At 41.4% G+C, this 19,964-nt stretch overlaps 1 protein-coding gene across 4 annotated transcripts in view; it reads right to left on the minus strand.

Annotated features, from left to right (window-relative positions):
- Positions 1 to 8,750: 8,750 nt before the first annotated feature.
- The window catches only part of KCTD1 (potassium channel tetramerization domain containing 1), a 100,355-nt gene continuing 89,141 nt past the window's right edge, over positions 8,751 to 19,964 (minus strand). For all 4 annotated transcript variants that reach the window (XM_031066531.1, XM_031066530.1, XM_031066532.1 and 1 more), the window contains exons 3-5: positions 15,687 to 15,831; positions 12,639 to 12,944; positions 8,751 to 9,721 (exon numbers count right to left, since the gene is read on the minus strand). In XM_031066531.1, coding sequence (XP_030922391.1) covers positions 9,563 to 9,721; positions 12,639 to 12,944; positions 15,687 to 15,831 — 610 coding nt within the window. In that variant the 3' untranslated portion in view covers positions 8,751 to 9,562. The remainder of the gene's footprint in view (positions 9,722 to 12,638; positions 12,945 to 15,686; positions 15,832 to 19,964) is intronic.

Genomic DNA, 19,964 nt, shown 5'->3' on the forward strand with positions numbered 1-19,964 from the left:
CTGTTTTGACCTCTCCTCCTATCCCTGTCCTCTCTCCTGCTCTGAGAATGTTTTGGCCAGGGTGTTAGCAGCAGAAGGACATGTCCCCCGCTGCTTCTCCCTTTGGTGAAATACTAACCAGCACACCACTTCGGCAAGGAGACAAATGCCTCAGGTTCAGAAAACACATTTTGGACTTTTAAGAAGAGTGAAATGAGGCAGCTGCCCATTGTGGGCAATTTAGCTTAATGTGATATTGAATTCAGCTGTTTAATACACCCAGATGCTCCAGCAGTGAGTGTATAAAAAACCCTCAACTTCAATAAATAATGAATATGTGAAGAAATTCTTTTTTCTGTTTGTTTCCTTTTTTAATGAAAATGGCAAACTATTTGCTACTGTACATCTGCATCAGTTATTTAACATGACATCTTGCTGTAGTAATAATCCATCAACATCCAGTATTACATATGGATTCATAAAAGGGTTTATGCTTGTGTTGGTGCTTTTGCTGTCTGCCAAACTAATTATATACATTTTACAAAAAATTATACATATTGAGCTGAGAACCTGCTGTGCTAATTGCTCACATTTTTGTAGGGGAAAAATGTGGTCATGGAGTGCTTTTTTCATTTTAAGCATATTGAGAACATGGCAGAAGAAGATGCCATGTCTTCAGTTTTTCAGAGCTGAAAAATCAATATTTAGCCCTACAATAAGTAAAACAAACAAAAAAACAGGAAGAGAGAACTTTAGGGAAGCTTTCTCTGGTGTGTTCTTGCCCCTCTGTGTCTTCATTTGGTGAGATGTGGAAATACAAACACAATTTCAGTACTGTGGGTGTCTCATGAAATAAAGACCAAACTTCTACTGTACCAAAAGCTAAGGGCCCCCTGAAATGTCTCCCCAAATCAGGACCCCACAAAGAAGACGTGAAGGAGATCTGCATCTGCCTTTCTTGAAGTTCCTTGTTTGCTCTTCAGCATCAGTGACATGTAATCGTGAGATACAGCTTCACTGTTCACTGAATTTCTGTGAGTAATACTTTAAATATTATTTTACAGTTTATTACATTAAGTCCAGCACTTGCACCCAGTGGCTTTCAAGTCCCATTAGGACAGAATCCCCATTCTGCTCCCTACTGAAAAAAACGTAAAAGATCTCTCTTGATTGAAAAGAAAGAGAGGACAGAATTAAAACTCCAAAAAATCTGAACAATGGCACCAAGTAAAGAGGTAGAGCCACATTTCACACTCCCTGAGGAACTTTTCACATCTCACTTAGTCCAGTCTTGGAAATGACAGAAAACATACATTGGTTGAGGTTGGAAGGGGCCTCTAGAGATCATCTTGTTCACTCCCACCTGGCACAAGCAGGGCCACCTTAAGCCCATTGCCCAGGACTGTGTCCAGATGCCTTTTGATCTCCTGGGGACCCAGAGGATTTGCTGGGCACCCAGAACCCCTGCTGGCAGCAGCACCTCTCCCAGCCCCAGCAGTGAGTACAGGCACTGCCCTGGGCTGCACCCCCTCTGGCTGCTGCACAGTTACAGCTTTTTGGGTGGTTTCCCATCACTGGTGCTGCTCCTGCAGCTCTCACTCATGCAGCAGGGCCCCTTGAGCTGGGCAGGACACCATCACAAAGGCTCTGTGGTGCCAAGCAGTCACCACATCTGCTGTGTGGAGCACCAGCTGAGGCTGGACCAGAGCAGGCTGCTGAGACAAAATAAAGCCAAACACTGAGGGCAAGTAAATGCCCTAATTTTTAAAGACATGCATTGAAAGGAGTGGTTCATCTTGTATTGCAGCTATTACCAGGCCAATAAGAAAAGCAAGGAATAAAAGCAAAAAACCAAAGACGTGGCTGAATCTCTCAAGTTGAAAAAAAAAGAGTACTTTTTAAATGAAGGCATATCAGCTAAAAAAATCCCCAAAGATTAACATTTACTACAAATGTGTAGAACATCCTGGTCCTCAAAACACTATGAGCCCATATCATGTCTTTGATGGAAGAGATTAGAAAAAGACCCATAGCATATACAACAAGGAACAGGAAAGCAGCATTTCCTAAACACTTTAAAATTGTGCACTTTTTTACCCTAGTAAAACAAACTATATGCTGTTCTGATTGATTTATTATCTCAGCATTACCCTTCGGGCTCAGTGGATATATTAACATTAAGCAGGTAAAGACTTAGGAATAATTTAAAATAGAGTTTACAGCAGCTGCAGATCTTACTGAATTCTGCTGTGAGATGGTGAAAAAGACAGAAATGCTCTGTTAAATTTAGAGAAAAAGACAGTTGTGTTTAAGTGTGTTAGTGAGAAGAGGCTGAGGCTCACTGTGAGTGTGAATTCTTTGCCAAGCTGGCGCATGAACATCATGGTATGTTTGGTTTGGTCTCACAGAGAAGGTCCTTCCTCAGAGCCTGACATTCCTTCCCTCTCCAAAGAGCAATGGATGATTTTTCCCTTTCACCAAGGAGCAGATCAATCAGGAAGGAACTTAAATGCATGAAACATGTTAAACCAACCAAGTTACATGCACTGTATTTGGTTTTCCTTAAACATTGTTTCTTTGTACTTCTTTGCTAGCCTTCAAAGTATGCCAAGTACTCTGCTCATGCAATATCTGGTTTCAGGCAAACCAGCATGGCAGTTTGCCTGAGCTGAGAAAATATGCTTGAAGTCGGCATTCACAGGCGGCTTCAACATCCTAAGGAAAATGCTTTGTTTATGTAGCCTGAAAGTATGTCACAAACATGAATAGAATTATACACTCACTCTCCCTCACCCTCAATCCTCTTTACCTGAGGAAAAAATTATACACTTCCAATTACAGGGCCAGTTAAAATCAATACAAAGGTGGGAGAAAACAGATCATTTTTCTTATGGAAGTAACTGTTTTCATTAATTTTTCATTAGTCCTGCTTTTGTGGTGCTATCCATCACTGAAGAAGCTGGTATGCAGTAGATTACATTTAGGTTATCTTACATGCTTCCAGGATTTAGTAGATATTGCCCGATAAAGCTGCAAGCTTTATGGCTTTAACTTACATCTATCAATAATGCATCAGAAGAGAATTTTTCTGCAGAACAGCTGTCCCTGATCCAAGCAGCTTTCTTCTGGAATAGCTGCACTGGTTACAGCAGAGATGATAGCACAGCTTTTACTCATCTAAAGGCTTCAACTGTGAGAAAGATGAGCAAATGCTTGAGGAAGATAATCCATGAGGGTTTGAGCCCTAGTTTCCCACTGTTGTAATTTTTATTGTGGAGCATTTGAAGCTGGGAGCCAGCCGTGCCTTGCCCCATCTCAACAACCACACCTGGAAAACATTCCTGCCATCCTGGCATGCAGCAGGATTTTGTTGTGACCACTGTATGAACAAACAAAGCTCTTTCACAAACTGCACTGGTTCCTTCTCCCATTTTAATGCCTGAGTTCTGTGTTAAGGAACATAAACATAAACAGAAAATGATAGTCCCTTGAAGAGCTGAGGCAGAGAAAAAAAATTAAGTAGACCATCAGTTGACTTCACTTGAAACATGTATTTAAAGGAAATTTTATTTCATTTAATTTATTTTTCTCTCACTTTGGAAGGAATTAGAAAAAGAAATCAGAAGGTGCATCAAGCCTAACATGGTTGTAATGCTAACATTTTAAGCTCATTCAGACATTCCAGCAATGCCTTCTATGTGCTTGAATACCTTCTCTAAACTCTCAGCTTAAAAAAATAAATGTGTCACAGTTCCTCCTTGATTTCCAACTCTTTCTGTACTGCAACAGGGCTTGTGGAAAAGTGGGATTCCAGATGTGCCATTTGAGGCCCAAGTGAGTGGCAGTCAAGCTTCTTCAGCCTCCCCAGCTGCAAGGTGAGTTTATTGCTGCCTTCTTCCCTTAGAAGTAGAGAGGTGCTTAATTGAAGCTCTGTACAATGCTTTGAAGAGACCAAGCACTGCATTAGGGCCAAAGTTATTACTCTTGAGCTGCCCAGGCACAGCCCCCAGCAGAAGAAAAACAAGCCTCCTGAGCTGGAGAAAGCGAGGGAAAGAAATGCACAGCTGCTTTTGGTTTTAATGTAAGCCACCCAGAACTGAAATATTTATTCAGAAGCAGCAGGGATTAGTGAAATTATGGCTCCAGAACTTCAGAACAAGCATCCGTGCTCTGCTTGTTTTGCCTTTTGTTTTTGCAATTTCTTGGCAGTTAATCAAATGAAGTATCAAACATCCACTGGTGAGCCTCACTGAGCCCTCTGGTGTGACCTGAAGTCGGAAAGAATGCAGTACATGAATTTAGGGGACTTCACCATATGCAGTTTTTGCTTTAAGTCAATGTCACCCTGTCTTTTAGACTGCATCCTAATGGTAAGGAGGCAAGGCCAGCCATCCCATGCTTCACATTTTCCTCAGGAAAATTAATAACAACACTGACAAACTACATAACAGAAGCCACAAGACCATTTAGGGTTGTAGATGAGATCATTTATCAGTTCAAACTCCAGAGCACAGAGACAAATGTCCCTCTCTCCATCTCTCCTCAGACCAGCAAGCCAGAGCTGTGCTCTGAGGACCACAGGACAGGGATCAATGGGCTGGGCCATGGCACCAGCACTCCCTGCTCCCCAAGAAGCACAAATCCAGCCTGCTCATACTAGCAACAGCCTCTCCAGAGAGAATTCATGCATATGGGGCTTTAATGAGGGTGAGAGAGAAGAGTCTCATCGACCCAGACTTCCTCTGACCTGCAGTGGAAAATAATGTATTTTTAGAAGCAACAGAGATTACATACTATTGCTGTGGATACAATGGCACTGACAGCCCATGGCCACACTGCACCCCTTGGGCTTCTGACTGGGGTCTGAGGCAAGTTCACCATGAGTATGGAGGGCAGAAGATGGGATCTGGCCCATAATCTCCAACATCACCTGAAAAATATTACACCCTATTATTTTAGGGACACAGGACTCCTATTGGGTCCCTAATCAAAAAAAAGTGAAACAAACAAACCAAAAGAAAAACAAAACCAAAACAAAAAACCAAAGCAGACAAACACTCCCCCTTCCAAAAAAAAACCCAAAAAACCAAAACTAAACAAAACAACAAAAAACCCCCAAAAAACCAAAACAAAAAAAAAAACAACAAAGCAAAAAAAAAAAAAAAAACAAAAAAAACCCAACAAAAACCAAAAAACCAAAACTAAACAAAACAACAAAAAACCCCCAAAAAACCAAAAAAAAAAAAAAAAAAAAACAAAACAAACAAAAAAAAAAACCAACAAAAAAAAACAGATTCAAGGAGAAGGAGAAGTGGGCTTTTCTCCATTTGTCAGATGACATTTCCATTTCTGGAGCCCTTACTTGTGCAAATAGAAGATGCTTCAGCAGGCTAGCACTAGGGTTTCCCCACAGCATCAATGTTAACATCCTGGTTACCAGCAAGCAGAGCTAGCTCAGCTTACAAGAGGATGATCTTGTGTAGTATGTGCCTGCATTTTTTCTTTTTAGGAGGAGTTAAGGCTATGATTTTAGCAGTTTCAGCCTCCAATAGAAGACCCTTTTGCTAAGTCAGTTTTGAGGTCTTCAAAAAAACAGATCAATGGGGCAGGAGCCAAAGCCAACACTGGGACCTCGTGCAACATATTGATTTTTGGTGGTGGCGATCCCTCCAGACCCTCAAGAAATAATAAACCATTCAAACTGAAATCTGAGAAAAAGCAACTGGTCGACAGACCCTAAGGATATCTTGGTTTCACTTCCACTGTAAATAAACCTCAGGCAGCTTGAATGCTGACATACAAATACCAGTTGTCCATAGAAATAATTCATAATATAGAATTCTGCAGTGAAGAAATGACAGATGGAAATATATGTTTTTATTTCTCTGAAAAACTGACCACTGGTAAATAAAAATGCTTTTCTTACCCCCCAAAATCCAGCCCTTCTCCCCACCCCCAACTCATGCAATGGAAACATTAAAGAAAAATTCACTTGACAAGTCATTTAGATGGCAGTAAAAACCCTGTAATTAGTATAGAAATCAATTTTTAAAGCTTACTGCAAAAAATTATGCTTATGAACAAAGTGTTTGACTTCAAATTGAATTCAGTGCCTGTTCAGCATAAAGGAAAATAATTGAATGGGTGGCTCAACTTTCATGTTTTTGGAGTTTACTAAGTTTTCCCCATTGGTTTTCGTTATGCATTTTAGTGGGCATCATAAAACAATGTGTCAACTCGACTTGCTTGTGCCAGTCAAGCACTGAGATGATCAGCTTCCTTCTGTAGACATGTGGCAACAGAGAGGAGAATCCTTCATTGGGCCAGACTGCCTGGCTAGTGCCTACCTGAAGACAGAATAAATTAGCAGCACCTCTTTACCTGTACTGCTTCTGGAAAGAGAGATTAACCCAGTGACAAAGCAGGACTTCACTTTCTCCAGCACAGAGTAAATTGGCTCAGTCTCCAATGGGACACTTAGTTTTAAGGTTGACCCAAGCACCCCAGGATCCATACTTACATTATGCAGCTGTTTGGTACATTCAGGGGAAGAACTAAACCCTGGATCAATGGCTGTTGCAGAAATCCAACATTCTCATTACCAAAAGAAAAGGTGAGGACCAAATTCCTCTGCACGTGTCTCAGTGTGGGAAGAGGAGTTGGTGCCATCTGCAATCTCTGCACGTCCGCAAGAGTTCTGGCAGCTGCTTAACCAACTTGCTGAAGTACCATGTTAGCAGCTACCACTCACTGCAGTTCTGCCTCTTGTTATTAAATACACTGATGGCATAAAATGGAGTCAACACTTTCTAATAAAAAATTAGATCAATTTAGATGTCAAAATTACTAACCTCCAGAGACAAGCTGACAGTAATCTGGTGCTTCTTGGTTCCCCCCACTCCCCCCACATTCCTGGAGAAATTGCTCATTTGTTTGTTGATCAGTTTTTCTAAAGAACATTTTAAAAACACATGGTTATAAACCTCAATTGCAAACAGGACTAATCTCATTTGCTCTCTAAAAATCTACAGCCAGTTTATTCCTGCATACATTTTTCATCAGCCATTACTTTGAATATTCATGACCTCTTACTCCATGACCATATTGTAATTGCAGAGACATTTATATTCAGGGTGTCAGAGTGATTTTTGACTCCATCAACAACAAAAGCAGCTTGGTGAGAGGGTGCCCAGCCAGTTGAGGATTTGGAAGGAGCACAGTGATATCTTTAGGTCATTGACTTGGACAGGTACACGCTGAGCTAGCAAAACCACCAGCAGAGCACAACCTGCTGGCTCTGGGAGCCACATGTTGGAGAGCATCAGAGGCAAAGCTCCTGTGCAGAGGCTGCAGGCAGTGTGGGCCCTGCCAGCACTGGGGGGACACCTTTGGGGCTGCTGATGCAACAGGCTTGCAGTGCCTGCTTGCCAAGGAGCAGGGAAAGGAGCTGCACTCCCCCCAGCTCCAGCCTGCACAGCAGTCTCTGAAGAATCACATCACCTTGCACTGGAACCCACGGACTCTCAAACCCATGGGGACTGGCATCTTTTTGGACATCACAAATTTCATCACTTCCAATGGTTTGAAGATCTGTTAAAAATATTTATTTCCCTGGGTTTTAGCTTTCCAACTTCTATGCAGACTAACAACCAAATTGTGGGCAGTAAGAGCAAGCATTTGTTTATTTTGTAAGAGGACTTCTTGCTGCTAATTGAAAACAAGCATTTTCAATAAGGCAGCTGTTTCAGTACTGTGGATAGACAGATCAGCATCACATTGAAAATCTAATAACCCACTAATGAACCTTAATTTTTAGAGGCCCCTCCCTCACCCATTTTCACACTCCAGTAATTCCAAACCATTGATATGTGCTGCCAGTTATTTTAAAGACGTCCTCAGACACATTTTAATAAAAACCAGAAAAAATGTAACTTTTTTTTTTTTTAGTTAGACTATATTGGAAACCTTGTTGCATGTATCTAACAGTTTCTCTTTTCTTAAATAAATAGCAAAGTGTCACCAAAATGAATGGAATGCCAGCACCATTGTCTTGATAGAAATTTCCATACTAGGATGAACACAGAGTCATATTCTGTAACAGTGCATAAAAAGATACTTTGGAGGAAAGGTGGTGGTTGCTGGTGCATCAACCCGTGAGCAATCTGTGCAGTGGCATCAGGATGTGGTGCCTCTGCAAAATCTCACAGGCCTGGAGCCCGTGCCCATGAAGAGGTGGCCTTAGTGATACTGCAAGAGAGCAGCTGGCAGGACTTCCAATGCAGAACGTGGAATTACTGCCTGCTACCAAGAGACACAGCCGATGGTAACGCAAGGGTCACTCTCCTGACAGAAGAACAACGTCTTGAAATGAAGGAAATGAGCAACCTGAAAACCAAACAGGCTGACTAACACTCAGCAAGGCAAGGGCTTGGAGAGTCAAAGCTGCCAACTCCTTAATCAAGAGGGAATGATGCAAGGATTCACGGTTACACTGAAGGTTACAGAACCAGGTGTCATTTTTTCATGGGTTTCCCTGGGCTGAGCTGGTGTTATTTTCACGTCTGACCAACAGTTTCTCTTCCAGCTGGGAGAGTGCTGAAGGAACAGCAGCCATGTGCACCACACCAGAAGATCCCTCAACAGCCTCTGCTGCCTTAGACTCACTGCACCCTGTGCAGGCAGCTCTGCCTGCCCACTGCCTTGCCCCTCTACATGCTGGAGTGCAGTGCAATCCCACCTCTCTGCTTCTGTTGGCTTAAACCAGACCCTTGTTATTTTAAACAGGAGTTTATTGTATTTAATACATTATAAAATTTGAAAAAATTGTAGGAAAGCAGCAGATTCAAACCAGAGCATCTCTACCAAATATTAATTATTCTGGCCCCCTTTGAAAAACACAAAACAAAACAACAAAAAAAACTCATTCAAAAGAAAAGTTAACCTTTCACATCTGTGAGGGCTGACAAAAAGTGTGCGACTTCTGTACAAACTACATTTAAAATTTCAGCTTTCCAATGCAATGGATGGTCGTCTCCTGAATATCTGCCCATCCACCTCTAAAAAAGACAGACATAAACCTCCATATGCAAATAAAGTTGAGTCAAGATGTGTACACATTAAAAAGTGGATGGCTGTTTGGCAATGAAAATGGGTGAAGAACAGTCCATGAATCCCCCCCTGGCAATGGCTTGTACACCGTTAAGTGGGCCCAGGAAGGGCCTGGGACACTTGATGGCCATCACAGCACCAATCTCATCTACCACGTTTTGTCATTGCATTTCCTACCCTTTGACATATACATACATATATATATGTACAGACATACATATACATACATATTTTTTTATGTGTGTGTGTGTGTTTTCTTTTATACCTTGAGGTTATTATTATTATCACTACTATTCCAAGTGTTCCCATATGAATTCAGGTGTGGTCTCTATATTTGATATAAATGTGTCTTTTATTCAATTTTAGTTCCAGGACTTGTTTGGAGTCCAAACTGCACATGAAATGTCCCCCTTTTTGTTTTTCCTCTTTGTTTTCCTTTTTTTTTTTTTTTTTTGCATAAAGAAACATGTCCATTTTAGTCCAGAGGCTCTTGCTTTATTCGAATGACAGAGGGTGCACGAGATGTCCTTCTGAGTTCTCGTCTCAATACGTATTCACTGAATTGGGAAGAGTCCACCCCACCTCCACATGAGCCAACAATCTCAAACCCTCTTTGCTGTAACCTCTCAAGTACCTGCAAAAAAGAGGAAACAAACACCAATGTATAAATAAATTAACAGACTATTTGCTGTCCAATGATAATAACTGTTGTTTTCAAATGGATTCAGCTAGGGGGAAAAAAAAGTGGTTACACAGCTTAACTGTACTGGATTGATTTCTGCTGACTATGGCCACCCAGCAGTGAAAAAAAAAATGAAGAAAAATTTATTTTATTTTTTTAGTACTGTCAACAAATCCAGTTTTCTTCTGGCCACAGAAACAGGACTAGAAAAACACATTCTCTGCTTTACAGAATTTACAACACAAAAGGGCAAACACATGATTGCACAGCAGATGCTGAGCAAACACCACAATGAAATGGTGACAGTGTAGATAACAACGGTCATAATTTCAGAAAACCTACCATGATACTTATTTAGAGACTTAAAAACCAACTCTTTGTTACTTTTATCATCATCATCTTCACCTGTTCTGTGCTTCCTTTGCCTCACCTGTGAAGGAGACTTCCTGGGATTTACCAGGGTCAGCCTGACAGCTGCCAAGCCCAAGGAAGGGGCTGATTCTCCTGGGCCCCAGAGGATGTGGGACCCTCTATTCAGACCTCACAAGGGTTGTGCTGGAATCTGGTGCCTACCATGGCTTCCCCAGCTGTTTTACCAGTTGTCAATTTGTCTTGCATGTATGCTGGAACAACACTGGTAAGCAGAATGGCAGAAGAATGCAAAGGACGAGGGCAGGGTAAGAAACAAGCTGAGGCTTAAAAACGCTTCAAAGAAGACATGCCACATCTTTACATAAAATGCTTCAGGTTGGCAAATGTCTTTCCAAAGTACTTGAGCATGGCTAACTGCACAGCATCATATAAAAAAGGAAGGGATGGGAAAAGAGACTTGGAAACAGTGATCAAAACACATGTGATCTTTAGTTTTTAACAATATATGCCAAAATCCCCTGTCCTTGCCCAAATGTGTCAGCTCAAGCCACTGGAAAAAAGAACAGGAGAACTTGGGTCCTGAGAAAAAATGTGGTGGAAGCAACTCTGGAAACTAGCTCACCCTGGACAATCCATTTGGTCTGTACCTCACCCTTCAGGTCTATTGGTAGTCCTTGTCCTGTCTCCCATTTTTATTAGTACTGGGAGATACTTATGTCCTCCCACTGTCAATGTGGGATCATTACACAAGCCTGTACATATTTTGCCACTCTGACTCAGGTTTTTCACATAAGTAAATATGCTTTGTAATTCTTATTTGTGCAACAAAAATGTAAGCATCAGAATAAGTGACAAAGTGCTGAAGGATACAACTGCCTTGATAACTGTCATATGATAATGGATATGATATCCTATGATATAGCTAAGCAGCCATCCTTGAAATGCCTTTTCAGTTGTAATCTGACATCTAAGGCTGTCCTAAAATTGCATTAATCTCCAGGACAAAACAATTTTGATGCTTCAACATGACAGTCAAGGCCAGTAAGAGACAGCTGTCCAAGCATAACATGGGTTAGATAGGTCTAGATAGGTCTATCTAAGTCTTTGTGTTAAGGGCTAGCACAAGTGTAGTGCCTTGCCAGCCTTCAGAGTGTGCCCCAGTGCTCAGCTTGCTTCATCTGGAGAAAAAGAAGCTCAGGGGTGACCTTCTAAAACTACCTGAAAGGAGGCTGTAGCAAGGTGGCTGTCAGGCTCTTCTACCAAGAAACCAGCAGCAGGTCAAGAGGAAATGGCCTCAAGATGCACCAGGGGACATTCAGGTTGGGTTGGACATCAGAAAGAATTTCTTCACTATGAGAGTGGTTCAGCATTGGAATGGACTATCCAGGGCAGTGGTGGAATCACCATCCCTGGAAATATTCAAGAAATGACTGGATGTGGCACTTGGTGCTGTGGTTTAGTTGACGTCGTGGTGTTTGATCAAAGACTGAACTTGTTGATCTTGGAGATCTTTTCCAACCTTAATGACTCTGTGATTCTCTACCTGGACAGTGGGACCTGGCAGATGAAAAGATGCCAAGCTCAGCTTGCAAGGCTGTTCTGTAGAAGAATTCACCCATGAGCCTTCAGCATGTAGGAGGTGTGTTTAAATCAAACAGCATCAATTGTGCCATTGATGATTTCACATGGGAAGTGCTGGCTATGCAGAATGTGCTAACTAGGGGCAGGCAGGTGTCTGAGGTTGGTTGCTTTTAACCAACAAAGGATAAAAACATAACACTAACACTGAAGTTGATTGTAATTATTCCAGGAATTACCTGCATTCGTCTCCCAGATTTTTTCTTATCCATTTCATAACATCTACTGATTTTAGACATTGCTACATTGTATCATAGAGTACTTTGGGTTGAAAGGAACCTTTAAAGATCATCAAGTTCAACCCCTCTGCAGTGAGCAGGGACATCTTTAACTAAATCAGGCTGCTCAGAGCCCTGTCCAGCCTGACCCTTGAATATTTCCACGGATGGGGCATCCACCACCTCTCTGAGCAACCTGTTGCAGTGTTTCACCACCCTCACTGAAAAACTTTCCTCCTTTTATCTAATAAAAATCTTCCCTATTTTAGTTTAAATCATTATCCCTTGTCCTATCAATCGCAACAGGTCTCTACTATGCTATATAAAATCAGGAAAAAATACTGGAAGTGAAAGTGAAGGGTTTTCCCTATGATCAGAGAAAATTCTAACACTACTGTAGTTTGTTTGCAAAGAGATTTGAATTGATACATGAATTAAATGGAGATGCATGTATTAAATGGATTAAATGGCGATACATTAATTAAATTGAGAAAGACAACTTGACACATGTAAGTAAGTAAGTTGCTTAAAGACTCCAGCTGATTCTGCTCACCAAAACGCTCCAGTGACATGGAACAGGGTCAGCCCACTGGCACCTGGCCAGCAGCTCCCTTTCAAAAACTGCAAGTGTGACATCCTACCTGAACTGAGTTGAGGTGACAGTATCCGTTCAGCGGGAAGCGGATGACGTGTGTAGAGTCGTGGTTCCAGCCGGCGTTGACAGAATTACACATCACATCCCCGATCTCGGGGAACACCTCCTCTATCAACGACTTATCTCCGCTCAGTGTAATCCTCTCGCCGAGATCTGGGGCCACTCGCACCACCAGGCACTCGCAGGACTTTGAGAAGCGGCCGCTCTCCCGGTCCTGTTTCCACCGTTCCATCTCTCCTAGCATGGGCTGAAGCTGGAAATACTTTGCTTCTTCATATAACAAGCTGTAGTCCTGAAAGACACACACATTAAGAGAGGCATTGCTAACGTGGTGCTTAAGGAAGATGGATATTCAGGCTGACACTGCTTAAGGAACCCTTCGGACAGAGCTCCTCATGACTGTGTAGGAAAGTATAATAAAGTAACAGTGCAAGCAAAAAATAACCATCAGCTCTTGAGGGTCTCTGCGGTCACAAGGACCCTGAGATGTGTTAGAGAGTCTCTTTTTCCAGCCTGGCAGCTGAAGGAGGAGTCAGGATTCTTCTGTTCTCGTTCTCAAGGTTGTTTATTATTTCTTATCTCTAACATTCTTTCTCTGACCCACCAAGGTCTGGCAGGCCGGTTCGCGGCACACTGACTGCCTTCAGGGGCGGTGTTACCTTTTATACTAAAAACTACGTGCACATTATTTACAATAACTCCCCAATACCTATCACCTATGTTAGACAGTGTGTTTCTACTAAACCAATCTAAAAGTGCCAACATCACACAGAAGATGGAGGCTAAGAAGAAGAAGGAAGAAGGACAAGGCATCCAAATCCCAAGGCAACCCAAATCCCTCCATCTTGGCTTCTGAACCCCCATTCTAAAATCTCAAAATTCTACATTTTCACCCTGTGATAAATTCACTAACATTCTATTCAAATTCCTGTGGCTTATACATCTTCATACAAAGTTGGTAATTGTTTTTTCCAAGGGCTAAAATCGAAGGCACAGGTGTTTTTGACTCTGTGCCGAGGTCTCCGAGCCCCCTGTCAGGGTCTTGAGTCCTCCAGGGCAGCCAGAGGAATTTCCTGGGTTCCAACAATCAGCCACTTGGAACACAAGGAGTATAGCAGCACTTGCAAGAGTAGGGAAACTGCAAAAAAAAAAAAAAAAATCCCACTTTTCCCCATATTTCATCCCCACCATGATGTCATATAATAATGATCTCATTGAACAGATGGAACAGAATTCAATCAGAATTCAGAAAATTCATCACTAGGATCCATTGTGTCTTACAGCAATACTAGCAGGCATTATAACAGGTATAAGAATGTAAATGAGGAAGCCTGCAATGTTTGTTAGTGTAAAATGATTCAGATATTTGCATAATGTTTGCACATATTAGTGCATTTTAAAAATTAAGTATTTTTTAATACTTCCCTATTTTGCCACTAGTATTGTTTACTACATCATCTCAAATACCAGAGCAGAGGGAATGCATTTCTAGGCATAGCCACTGCAAAAGTAATTTGGAACTGATGATGTGGAGTCTGCCTACTGCCATTTTTTAAATTTAAAAAACATTTTAAAAAAATTGTTTTTCTAGGTGTAAGAGCATAAAACCATTTGGAAAATATTTATACAGAGAAAAGAGATACATAAGAATTAGGGATGAGAGAGAAACAGAGTGTCAAGAGAAGCCTGCTAACAGTCAATATGGTCCTGAATTTGAACTAGAAACCAAATACTTGATGAGGATACCTAAATCATGGTAAAAATACTGCTTACATTTGTTGTGTAACAAAAAAGTAATGTAACCCACATATTTCTAAGAAACAAGAAACACTGTTCATTTTAATCACTGGGGTTTTTTTGTACACCTTAAAGCATAACTGGGGAGGACACCCCTTTGAACATCACAGTTGAGTGAACTTGCCAGGAATTACATTTTTAATTTCAACACCGCTACAATATATTTATGTGTTTAAAAAGCTCTACATATGTAATTTCTTAATATTGCATGAAAGGTGGCTTTTCCTTTTTCTGTATTTCTGATTAACCTGCAGGAGAAGTGCCGAGAGCAGCACAAAGCCAGGCTAAGGCTTCAAAAGAAGGAAATGATGCTTATCGGTTTGCTCCAAACTCCCACATTATTCAGGGAGATCTGCCCTTGCCACTAGGGGAGCAGCAAGGATGTGTCTACAGCAGATGATTCAAAGCTTGCCGAAATACAGCTCTTGAACTCAGCCTCACACCTGTTATGCCCAAATGCCTGAAAAACTGCCTCAGCTAGGAGGGGAAAAGGACTGAATACCAGTGTGAACTGCTCCATGCCTGCCTCATCACCCATCACCTCTCCTGTTCAATCCCAATTGCTGCATTTCCTACAGTGAATAAACATCACATGGATTCTGAAGCTCTGCCTCTGTAGCCTTTGTCTGACATTGAAATATCACTAATTCAATTTGTTACTAAAAACTGGAAAAAAAAACCAGGCTCTTTATTAAAGTTTAAATAATAAACATAGAATGATTCATTCCTGACTTCTCTAAAACTCCAAAATTAAACTTGCAGTACGCATTCAAGAGTCTGAGGGAGAAAACAGTCTATGACTTAATGCCCAAATATTACCATGCGTGCAGTTTATTTTGTCAATATTGTGATTCACACACCATTTTCTGAATTTCAGTGTGGAAGTGGAAACTGGAGCTGCTGCAATCACTGGGGAAGCATAAAAATGGATGAGAGGACAAATAATTAGTAAAGCTCATGAGCAGTCAGTTGCAGATTGTCGCTTCTGTTTGCATGAGTATGGTACAACATTTAATTTCCCTGTGTCAAATCTGGCCACGAAAGTTTAATATTGATGCCACTCTAGGAAAGGAAGACACCACTTTAGCAACCCCATTCTTACTTTTGCCATGTACTTGAAATCAAATACCATACCCTGCAAGTCCACCTTCCCTATCCAGGGCTCTGTTTTGACTACACACCAGATACTTGCTTTACCAAGGGACATGCAAAGCACCCAGGACCCTCGAAATCTCACCTTGAAATCATCAGGAATGAGGAGTTTTGATGTCCTTAAGAAATTCAAGATATATCTGAACATCTGCCCATCCCTGTCGATGAAATAATGCTGCTTGAGACTGTCAAGGACAATGGGCTCCGTGCCATCAAAAAGCCGGCCAATTCTGGAGAGGAAACAAGAGACAAGGAGCACAGTCAGACCAAGCTCAGCTCAAGAGCTCCTCAAATAGCCCAGCACTACAAAACCCTCCCATAGACACTTCACTGAAGCAGCTCTGTGGCTTTGTTTCATTAGAAAAGGGCAGGTTTCAAACCACTGTGTAAGCCACATATTTTCCAGCATGGCCTTATTAAGTTCCAAGCAGCACAGCTGGGGTGGTGGAAGGGAAGAAGCCAGGCCAGCAGCCTCTCCCATCCACCTCACTGCCCCAGTCTGTATCTCATAAGATGATAATCCCTCAATTATTTTGGACACCTCTTTTGATAGTCCCCTTCAGCACAACCCATCCCTTTTAGATGCTCCAACGCCCTGGACTGACTCATTCTGCTTTATAGAGCACTGCATAGGAAACTTGATTTAGTTTGGATTTAGTTTGGAAACTGTACCTGGGGAATAGTTTGGTTTGGTTCTTTGCTTGGTTTTCACTTGTGTTTTAAACTCAGATCACTTTTTGGATACCATTTACTGCAACCAACATTAGGGCAGGCACAGCTAAGGTGAGGGGCAGCACATTGTGGTAATGTAAAGATGGGGGTATGGAGTTGACAACATTTCAATGTGAGGTAATGCTTTAATGTAAAAGTTAAATGCTTGTGGCAGGTATCAAGCAGAACACTCAAATAATACAGAAAAATGTCTCAGCTTTTAGACACCACCAGAACCACACAGCCACCAAGAGAGCCTCTGCTTGGCAGCAGGTCTTGCAACATCAACCACTGAGTACACATACATTTCTGGATGTGGGCCTCCCAAACCAGCTTTATTTAGAGCAATAGGAAAGGCTGAAAAAGCCAAACAAAACCCTCAGAGTGATATCAAATAAATGTTTTGTTCCTGCACTGGGGCATTTGCAAAACACTCCTGAGTCACTGGTGGTTTCCCAATGAAATGAGCAAGAGTGACTGGCAGGTCTGATTTTGTGTGCCTGTTCATATGTCTGTATGTGCAGTGTGGAAGTACTTTTTGACAACAGACAGTCATGGAACACTGTTTTTGTTTCGTTTTAAAAGCAGTGAATAAACAACGAACCCCCACTACCAGCAACAAAAAAAAAAAAGCCACCAAACACTCAGAGGTGATCAGCCCTCCTGGCTGCACAAAGCACCCCAGGCTGAGAGATGCCCCACCCACTGGCCACCAGAAGGGGATGTCCAGAAGGGATTCAAGAAGCAAAAGACAGAAGTGGCTCCCAGAGAGAGGGAGGCAGCAGGGCCTGCAGCAGGGTCTCAGGGAACTGCAGAGGGGCAGGGCTCCAGGCAACCATACACTGAGTTGCATCAACAGCCAAATATCCTCCCTTTGAAAATGGCACAGGCAACCCAAATTGAGTTTGGAACAATGTCTGTGCCTGGAGCAGGTATATATATATAAGTTGTGAACAGAATACAAATCTCATCTATAGTTTCTCACCAGCTGGGAGGAGACCAGAAAACAAATAAAACTCCATTAACCCCAGCTGGCCATTTACAATTCTGTAATAAATGCATGAATCAATTCAAATTGCATGAAATCTGTAACATATAATGAATTAAATATATTTTGCATCATGAGCCGGTACAGAACACTTTTCTTTCAAAGCCATCCCTTGAACTTCAAGCTTTCTTCCTCAAAGACTTGTTACTGCCTGTCCTGCTGCTCAAAAGCTGCGACAGCCCATATAACAGAGGCTCCTGTTCATGTGGTGTATGAGCCACATTTTATGTCTAATATGGAAGTACTCAGCATTTAGAATTAATTTTCCCTCATACTCAAGCATGTCATCTTCAAATTTATCACGGAATTCACACACAAAACATGTATTTGGCCAAGTCAGTCATTACTGAAATGTATAATTGTAATTGGTTTCTGCAGCATTTTCCTAGTTCTAAATTACTTATATAATTACATATTTTAAACCTCTAGGCTTTTTGTCTCCATTTTATTAATTGTTTAGAGAAGAGTAAGATAGTATCAGAGGATGGAGCCTTCAGACAAAACCATAATGCTGAGGAGAGTGCTCAGCCACTGGGAGTGCTACCTGGGACCTGAATGTCTTTGGGAATGGACTGGAAGTGTTAACAGAAGGCGCTGCCTCAGTGCTCGGCTGCTCTGCAGCAGCAACAGCAGCAGCAGCAAAATCCCAGGAGCTGCAAAGTCCCAATTCCCTCCTGACTCCCCTCCCAGGATCACTCTGCTACTTTCACATATTAAAACAGCATTGGAAGGGTAGACCCCCAGCAGAGAGACTTCTGTAAAGAAATTATTGTTTTTTCCTTTTCAGATGGGAAAATGTTGATTCTAGCATCCTTCATGTGGTCTTCAGGGAAAAACCTGAGGTACTATGGGATCCAAATCTGGTGACATGGTCCTGCTCCTAATCTGCATTTGCTACAACCATCAGGAGAGGAGACTGGGCTATGCCAGGATCTGGGGAACAGCCAGCACCCTCACCTTCCAGCATCCTCAGCGGGAACTCTTGTGTTGCAGGGGCATAGTGGGAAGCACTCACTCATGCCTCACTTTGTCACCTCCTCTGTACAGTACAATTTGATCACCATCCTCCCTTGCCACCCAAAGCTTTGCTGAGTCTCACACTGGGAGTATATACATGCTTAAGAGATACCAGTTTGCTAGCACAAGAAGGGACTGGTAAGTCATTATAATTTCACTTCCCAAGGAAACCTGAAAGATGTTTTTCCCCATCTTCTTCTTGGCAATGTTGGCTGATGACTGGCAAAGACATCTTTCAGTTTTAAATGACAAATACGTAACAGCTGAATGGAATTTTGAGACAGGAGAGCACTTTGAAGGAGGCTTGCAAAATAAGATGATAATTATATGCAGAATTAGCCAAATATCAAGGGTAAAGGATAAGAAACTGTAGTCCATTTACAAGAAAATGTGCTTCTGAAATATTTAATTAAAACTAACAGGCTGGAATTTTCCATATATCAGGAAAATTAATGTCCCATGGGTTGAAAGTGCGACCTCCAATGGGTAATAATTAATGTCTGTGGCTTTACGTATCATATTCCACTGTCAGAAATCAAATGCTTTAAGGGTTGAAAATGTAACTAGTGGAAAACCCTGCTTCCACATGAGAATTTGTTTTTACTTAAAGGACACAAACTGGGTATACCTACAAGCCCTTGTTTACTGGAGAAAAAACAACAGGGAATGGAAAATATCATTGTTTTAATTCCATAAAATACTACAGGGATGGATATTTCTTCCCACAAATCAGCACTCCTGTAACAGCATTTCTATACCAAAAAGCTAGCACAGGAAGATGATTGCTTGCAGGATTTCTCAAATTCTTCAGAAAAAAGTCCTACTTGTCAAGTATAAAAATATACTGTCTGCAGCAAAACTGTATACATAATGTGTTTATAGCCTTGATCTCTTGCTGTAGAAATATTTAAATATATTATTATTATACACATAAAGAGAAAATATTCACTTTAGTATATTCTGCCTCAGCTGGAAATGTGGGAAAGCAGCAATAATTAGGAACAAGATGGCCAGTAATAATTAAACAAGTCAATTATTGCAAAACTCTCTTAATGCCAAGAAAAAAATGACAGAGTCCTACGGAGTGTTTTAATGGCTTCACTGGACAGAGCTAAAATTCTTCATTTCTGTAATCAAAAGGATCCAAGGAACATGGAAAAGCTGCAAGCCTTGATGTTTACAAATATGCAGAATATTACATTACTTTCAAACTAAGGTAGAAATAAACATTTCTTCTCTAAGAAAATACAGGTTTCTTATAATTGAATATATTCAGCATATAATTTCTTATATTAACATCTTTATCAGAGGACACTACAAACTAACTGAAAATTTTTTGCAATAAACTACTTTCAACTGTTCTGAGCTGCCAGAGTTCTGTGCTCCCCACGTCTTTCACAGAACAAGAAAAAGGGAGGAAAACTGGTGAGAGGTCCTTTTCTTAACCAATCAGAGGGGGCTGTGCAGCAGGAGGAGCAGCAGTGATGCCCTGGAACCTGCAATCCCACACTAATGGCAAGGCAAGTAACTGCCTGGATTTCACTAAAGGAGGATATTCAGCAGATAGCAAAGAGCAAAATACTCATG

This window comes from Geospiza fortis, unplaced genomic scaffold, assembly GCF_000277835.1.
Source record: "Geospiza fortis unplaced genomic scaffold, GeoFor_1.0 scaffold53, whole genome shotgun sequence".
NCBI lineage: Eukaryota > Metazoa > Chordata > Aves > Passeriformes > Thraupidae > Geospiza > Geospiza fortis.